Consider the following 8,576-nt stretch of genomic DNA (forward strand, 5'->3'; position numbering starts at 1 on the left):
GCCTTCACCTCACTGTGCGAAGTTCTGCACTGGTAGTGCCCCGATCCCTCAGCTGAATCAACTTTAGAAGATGGTCCTGGTGCTTGCTGAACTTTCTTGGGTGGCCTGAAGCCTTTTTCACAACAGCAGTAGAAATGTTATTTTTGGGATTAAGTTCATTTTCATGGCAAAGAGGGATTTTACAATTAATTGCAAATCTTCTGACCACTCTTCATAACATTCTGGAGGATATGCAAATTGCCATTATAAAAACTGAGGCAGTAAACTTTGTGAAAACCAATTTTTGTGTTATTCTCAAAACTTTTGGCCACGACTGCATTAATGAATTTTATAAATCTCTTTAAAGGAAAGTACATCTAACAGACAAGTCTTCTTATATAATAGCTACCATGGCTGTCCCTTGGTCTGTCCAGGATTTTAAATCACCTGTAGCTCGTAAACCGTTTGACCCATTCACCTGAAATTTGGTACACATATATCACTTGACGTCTACTATCCACTTTTGGGGTGATGATTGACCTCCACAGTCAAAGGTCAACCCAGGAAGGTGAAGGTCAAAAATCAAGTAACCTGTAGCCTGAAATTTGGTACACATATACTACGCTGAAACTCTGACTACAGCTTTATATCAAAAGTGAAGAGTTTTGGAATTATTACTCTTTTTATTTTATTTTATTATAGAATCAACTCTCGGCAGTGGACAGCAGGGCTCCAGTGCGGCACATGCGTAAGGGAGCATTCTCATCCCAACCATCTTCGCCATCACTTCCCCTTCCTCCTCATATCTTAAAATATTTGTGAAGACTTAAGTGCTATCTTGATTGAAAAATTAAGGAAAACATACTGAGTAATTGCAATACAAAAACTGACTTAATCAGTTTTAACGTGAAAAGATACCGATGGAGGAAGAGAAGAAGCTGACCGCTAGGGTTGAGAAAAGAAGAACTGCTCATGAAGCAGCAAGTGCATCAACCTCTGAGCAAACGAATGCTAAACAGAGACAGAGAAAGAGGATGGAATCTAGGAATGCTCAGGTCAAGTGTATTCATGCAGTGCGCCATTTAAGTATAAAATAATTATGTTAATGTCTTGAGTAAAAGTCCCTAATATACCTTTAGCTATTTGCTTTTACAAAAAAAATGGAGATAATAAGAATGGAAATGAAAGGAACAAAAAATGTTGTTTATTTACATACCACTGTTTAGTTGCTTGCATTCTGCAAGCATTGGAGTTTATTTTATTACTGATAGCAATGTGTACTACAGTGTACAGATTCATCAAATTCTGTCATCAGTAGCATTCTATTTTTAATATTTATTTTATTGTCGATAAGGGTTGGTACCTTATGCACTTTCTACACCTGAACTTATGACACAACGACACCTATGAACCCAACACTGATTTTGATTTTTTTAATCATTTCTGGAGTCTAACTCAGAATGGATGAAGGATAAACACTTTTTAGAATTCGAGCATGTTTTATACGGCCAAAATCTTTGCAAATTGGTCAGGTAGAAATGTCGAAGGATTTGCATCTTAATATATATCCAAAGAATAGTACAATAGAACTGCACGTCTATTTTTCAACTATTGCACCTTTGCCGCACCTACAGTATAATGTAAAGAATTCTTGACAGGTGCCATGATAATAATTTGTTACTGTGTCTACTAACTGCGCAAAAGTACACTGCCATATCATCAGGCCGCAGCGATTTAACTTTGATAGACCCTCGACCAATATCACTTTTTACAATTTTATATCGCTCCTTCTCGGCTTCGTTTTCAAACTGTGGTTCGCTTCCAGTTGCTGCCAATACGATTAATTCAATCCGCCGTCCTGATTGCTGTCGATACCAGTACATGTAGTTAGAGTCTGAGTTGTGTTCACATTGTATTTCTGCGGCGTATCCTGGATGTCGTATAATGAACAAGGGTTTCTGATGGACTTCAATACATTTACAGAGATCTAGGGGGAAAAAGTAAACAAATAGATTCAATAAAATGGAAAACAATACAGCCAGTGTATGTATAACAAGCTAAAGAAATATGTCCAGCCACTTTACGAACAACACGTTAGCAAGTTTATTAATCGATAATCTGTAAATTTTAATTGGTAGCACATATTAATTGTAAAAAAAAAAAAAAATACATCTTACGAGTTTTCCAGGATAAAAAGACAAGTAAAAATAGGTGTAAAAACATTATAGTATTTAAGTATAGCGTTAAATTGTGTTGGAACCGAATGTAATAAACAAAATGACAATTGGTATTAAGGCTCAGTATAGACCGTTATGTGAAGACGTAACAGGAAATGATGAGCGTTAATGATGATACGTATTATTCACTCCTTTATCTTTCATTTCATTACAAAGATTTAAACACTCAGATGATGTGAATTACTGAACACAGGAGGTTCACTTGATAGCGGTGCTTTTCAGGTAGGGAAATTGATTTGATTCCTACTGCTTTGTGTCTTGGGGAGACTGTGTAAATAATACCCCAAGCCCCCGACTCCCATCCACCACCCCCTGACACAACTTATTTTAAGTTTATAGAAAGAACGATTCTGTGCTGCTGGAAATCGACTTTCCATCAAAGTCAAAAAGAGAGGTGGAAAGAGAGTGGATCCTCAGAGAGATGGCATAGGGAACCATTTTTGTATCCCAAAAGAACCATTCACTTTGAAGGTTCCACATAGAACCTTTTATTTATATCAGTAACAGTTTCCGTAAGATTTTTCAAATACCAATTATTTCTTGATGTTAAAAAGGACCCTCACTACAATGCATACAATCACATATAGGCGTCCTGGGTTTCTTTGTCTTTCAGCAGACCCGTCTCCCAGACACAATTTGAAGTCGGGCTTTTGCATTTCTGGGGGTGGGCAATAGACAAAATAAATTTCCAGTTTAAATGAGGTGAATCCTATTGCACTATTTTAATAAATTAACGATTTCAAAATAGATGTACATCAGAAATGACAACGCGCTAATCAATCAACCACAAATGTGAAAAGATTATTTTTAAAGAGAGGTCGCTGCCTGATTAAGCAGCAGACGAACTCACGTCAACAGAGAACGCGCCACACAACGAAGCAGCATTAAATGAGCACCCTTCCCCCAATAATAATAATAATAATAATAATAATAATAATAATAATAATAATAATAATAATAATAATAATAATAATAAACGTAAGGCAGGCTTTCAGACTATATTAATGACATAAACGATATCAGTTAGGTGCATCACTAAGCATGACAGCACGTACGAATGAGGCTAAGAAGACAACGGCGGCTGAAGGACATTTGCCATCGCGCCACAAAGCACAGAAAGAGATCAAAATTGTTTTTTTTTTTTTTTAAACTTATGGAGCTCTCTTATTATTTGTTCAATACAACTAGATTGATTTTTCGTGTCATCCACAGTAATCGAATTTGACACCTGCTGACTCAGCCCAAACTCTGATCGGCGCCTTCGTCACGCAAACACTGCTTGATGGAGAAATTTGCAAGTTTCTAATGAGGATCGTTCGGCGAAATATCAGCTAAAAAGTTATACATTTAATGAACGGGAGCAATGTCCGGTATTACCCTATTTGTAACGTCATTTTTTGAAATTGATGCGCTTTAAAACGATTAACGGTCCACGTGATATACTAACAACTGCCTGCAAAAGGTAATTCTGAGTTTTTGTCCACGCCATTTGGGTATGGTTTGTCATCATGCCCGTTTGAAGGACTAATCAAACAAATATCCTATTCGGTTCTTTGTGAATCTATGTGTATTTTAAACGAAAGAGTATTTTTTCCTCATTAAAAAATTATTAATGACAGGGACTAGTGATCTGATCTAACGGGCACAGCCACCAGTACAGGGCCAGCGCAATTGGACGTGCAGGTTGTGCACTACGCAAGGGCGCAAAGCTAGACGGAGCGTTAAAACGTGACCGGAAAAAAGGCCCACAACGAAAAAGAATGTACAGTATTCATTTTTCGTGTGAGGCTTTTTCCCGTTGTGAGCATGTTTCCTAGAGCCGCACCAAAATATGGAGAAACAATGTTGCAACAAAGTTGTTCCGAATTAGCCGGTTTACTGGAATCGATGCAACGACAACACAAATGTTAATATATGTTGGTCTTTCTTTCTATGGTATTTAAAGGGGTTTCTCACCAGATGAAGTTTTCCGATCATATTGGCTGACTCCATGGGTGGCGTTTACGAAGGGAGAAAAAAAAAAAGGGGGGTCAAGGCACGCCTCTCAGAGCCATTGAGAGCCGCTATGTTGTATTGTAATCCCGTTTTGGAAATTGAATAATTACCGGATTAAAATATTCTAAGAATCTCAAATTGGATTTTACATTAAGTCTATAGAACCCTCACCCTCTCTTTTGCCTCTTATTACCTGGGGTAAGGGAGTTCTCTCTCATGACTCGCTCAACATCAATCAGTCTAACTTTGCTATCTTTAGAGGATTTTAACTTAAATGAAGCTCTTGAAAATCTAAAAAAATCTTAAAGATTACTGAATGATTTTAGTACAGATGAATCATTTGAATCAATAATAAAAAGTGCAGGACAAATTGCAGAAAAAATAGATGTTGAACCAACATTTTATGATAATGTAAGAAAGCGAAGAAGAAAAAGATGTTTTGATTACGAGTTAAACGACGAATGAACTACAGATGCAAAATTCACTTTTAAAACTTCATTTTTTTTAAATAATAATCAATTCAGCCATGTCGATATGCGAACGATTTCAACTTTTAGAGAAGTACAATGATAAGTTTAAAATTATATCGCAAAGTTTGTTGTCGAATTGGAATAAAAGTGACATCCTAAAACATTGCAAGGATTTGCATCAACAATTAATCAATACAGACCAGTGTTTCCCAAACTCGGTCTTGGGGACCCCCTGTGGCTGCAGGTTTTTGTTCCAACCAGATTCCTAATCAGTGACAACACCTGATAGCATTGATATCATTTAATTAGCTGGGATTATTTTTCTTTTATTTGACATTCTGAAAAGCAGAGCAGCATGATTTTTACATTTATAAGACATTTAGAAATATTTCTGCTGTTGCTATTTAATTTAAATGATTAACTCTCTTTTGTTGATTTCATTCTATTTTGCCCTTTCTCTGTGCAGTTCTCCCCCCTTCGTTGTATGTTAATAATGACAAAACGAGCAGAGCAGACAACCAGGCAAACAACACCGAATTATCAAAGGCTGCAACTACTTTACAGTCAGACCCACTAATTAGTAAATAATGGACTAATTAAACAATTAGAACACTTTGAAAAGTAGAATGAAAATCAAGATGAAAATACTCTTAAAAAAGAAAAAAGTACATTATTCCCATATAAGTGCTTGGTACATTTTAATATATATATATATATATATATATATATATATATATATATATATATATATATATATATATATATATATATATATATATATATTGTTTACCAAACTTAGTTTTCTAATTTCTATATTGTTCCCTAAACACAGAACTTGGGAAATAACACATCACTTAATTAGCCCAGGAGTCCAATTAAAAACAGAAGCTGGTTGGAACAAAAACCTGCAGTCACAAGGGGTCCCCAGAACTGAGCTTGGGAAACGCTGATATAGATTGTCAGTCTCTTTCCGAGGAATTAAAACTTTACAATGTTTTTTGGATAAAAATATGACAGCGCAAGATGTACTGAATTTTATTTACAATAATAATTTAATCCATTCATTTCCAAATGCAGCTATCTCATTAAGAATTTATTTGTCACTGCTGGTTACAGTTGCGTAAGCATGATGTTTTTCTAAATTAAAAATGATAAAAAAAAATCACTTAGCAATGAGTCACGGTTGTCGAATTTGTCAACAATTGCAATAGAAAACGAAGAATTAGATAAATTAGGCAACTGAAAACGAAAATTGAATTGTAAAATGGTAATGTAGTTTCGAAAAATAAGTAATTTTTATGAAGGACGCCAAATCAGTTTCTGCACAAAGGCACCTTATCAGCGCCGGGCCTGCCGGTCTATCAATATCCGAAAAGATTTCCTTTGCTTTATTTTTTCTGTGGACAAAACAGAAAAGCACAGTTTGTAACGCATTATGTCTTATAATAAGTAACTATGTAACATGTTCAGTTACTTTTTGTAAGTCAAAGTTAATTTTAATATTAACGTTTTACAACACTTGTATAACACTTGTTTTCTGTATCTGGTTATCATTCCTTGAACTACCAATGCAAATCAAATCTCAATTCCCTTCGGCTTAATGGCCGAATAAATACTCAGAACATCAATGATGACTTACTATTTATCTTCATATCGTTTAAATGATAAAATTACTGACAGAACCGATCAAAGTGCTTAAATAAAATAAAACAAATAAATAAATAAATGAGCTTTTGACTGACTAGAGTGTCACTGTTCATTCAATTGTTTCCGATACGCAAAACTGTTCAATATACTAACAGCAAGTGAGAATTAAAACTGTTTTGTATGAAAAATAATCGCTGGATTATTTCTGTTTTATAGAAACATTAATATTCTTAAAGGCAATGCAATGAATTAGGATTAATACGCATTGAAATTCGTTTAAAATGTTTAATTGTGCGATTAATGACGATTTTGAATGTTTTAATTGAACAGCAGTCCTAATTATGAGAAAGCGCAATCATGAACAGGATGCCAGTGCATAACAAGTCACATTCATATGCCTACTCTGTCATTGAAATTGATCTTGTACGTTATTACTGTTGGTTGCTTTGTTTAGAGGACATCGTTTAATTATGTAATATGTTATTTATTATTGTCATAACCTAATACATACATACATACATACATACATACATACATACATACATACATACATACATACATAATTAACTGAATAAATAGCATTGCCAGTTAGTGATTTCTGCACTGATAGCAACCATCCAACCAAACAAACAAATAAATAAGGTAGCCAAGCAATTAAAAGAAGAAAAGCAGAGGGCAAACACCATGTAGCACCGATAACTTCAGTGAAAGTGCACCAATATATTACATTCTTAAGTTCTGATATGCGTTAGTGGGTGTCTGGCTGCTTGTGGTGGGCCAGTAAATGATGTCAGTCCATTTTTGATAAGTATGTATAGATGTTTGTCAGTTGCTGAAATTGCAGTTCTTTGGAGCGTATAATCTAAAGAATTCTTGACAGGCGCTGCGATAATATTTTTTCACTGTGTTTACTAACTGCGCAAAAGTACACCGCCGTATCATCAAGCTGCAGTGATTTAATTTCGAAAGACCCCCGAAGAGTTTCACTTTTTACAATCGTGTATCGTTTCTTCTCGGCTTCTTTTTCAGACTGTGGTTGGCCACCAGTTACTGCAAACACGATTAATTCCATTCTCCGTTCCGACCGTTGTCGATACCAGTACATGTAGTCTGAGCTTGTACGAGTGTGTTCGCATTGTATTTCTGCAGGGTCTCCTGGACGTTTTATGATGAACGTGGGATTCTGATGAACATCATCACATTTATAGATATCTTAAAAAAAAAAAAATAATCAGAAATATATCAAAAATGTAACTATTTAACCATTTCATTACGGCCTAATAGCATTCTAACCGGGATGTTAATATTGTAAAACCTTACTTGTTCTCCAATATAAAAATAAAAGTAGTATTAGATTTAAAAACATCATAGTATCGATGAGTGCTTTAGTTTAATTAAAACCAGATAAAGGATCAATTAATTTATGGTAGCGGTGATGCAAAACGCTGTATTTAAACTGTACTGCGGATGTTAGACGTGAAGGCGTAACAGGAAGTAATGCTCAGGGGGAAAAAAAATGTCATTTTTATTTTAACTATACATCTGCTAAAAGTCGGATTATTTAAGTAATTAAAGCAGTGGTTCTCAGCCTGTGTGGCGGCTCTCCGGGGGGTTTGGGCGCGAAGTAACAAAAAGGGGGGCGCGAAGATGTGAAAAAAAGAAAACAAGAATGAAAAATATGAAAAAAAAAATCTGTTGAAACCAAAACAAATGAACTTAAACTACATTCTGATACTAGAACAATAGAGTTAGAAAAATGTGGATGAGGTATAATAAAATATGCATCTACATCAAAAAAATGTTGGGGCGCGATTAAAACTGTTATGAAATCTCAGGTCGCAAATACTTAAAGGTTGAGAAACGCTGAATTAAAGATAGATGCATCAATAACGTTGAATTTTTCAGGATTCGATTCCCTATCTGATATTTCTCTTGGGGAGCTTTCATCTTCTCTGAACTCCAATAAAAATGTTTCAGGCCAAAAGGAAAAAAAAATGCAAAACTTTGTAACTTTTTGAGTTATGTCATCTTTCAGCATCTTTAATTTGCCTTTCTATCTTTGTACAGTTATGTCTGTGTTTTACCCATGTTTATTTTTTCAAGTGGAAGATGTTAATCGAAGGGATTGTCATAAAGCTTCAAGCTAGTAATACTGAGGTCAGAAAAATATCTTCTATTAACAAGGAATTAATGATAACAAAACATAAATGTTATTTTTATTTTTTATTTTTCTCAGAATAAATGTTCA

General features: G+C 34.9%; 2 gene segments (V, D, J or C); both read right to left on the bottom strand.

Annotated features, from left to right (window-relative positions):
• Positions 1-1,512: 1,512 nt before the first annotated feature.
• LOC120526445 lies at positions 1,513-4,429 on the bottom strand. The segment is given in 3 exon segments: positions 1,513-1,966; positions 4,173-4,202; positions 4,405-4,429. Coding segments are annotated over 3 exon segments (414 nt in total).
• A 2,616-nt stretch (positions 4,430-7,045) lies between these two features.
• Positions 7,046-7,831, bottom strand: LOC120524971. The segment is given in 2 exon segments: positions 7,046-7,540; positions 7,649-7,831. Coding segments are annotated over 2 exon segments (399 nt in total).
• Positions 7,832-8,576: the final 745 nt, after the last annotated feature.

Source organism: Polypterus senegalus, chromosome 3 (assembly GCF_016835505.1).
Source record: "Polypterus senegalus isolate Bchr_013 chromosome 3, ASM1683550v1, whole genome shotgun sequence".
Classification (NCBI taxonomy): domain Eukaryota; kingdom Metazoa; phylum Chordata; class Cladistia; order Polypteriformes; family Polypteridae; genus Polypterus; species Polypterus senegalus.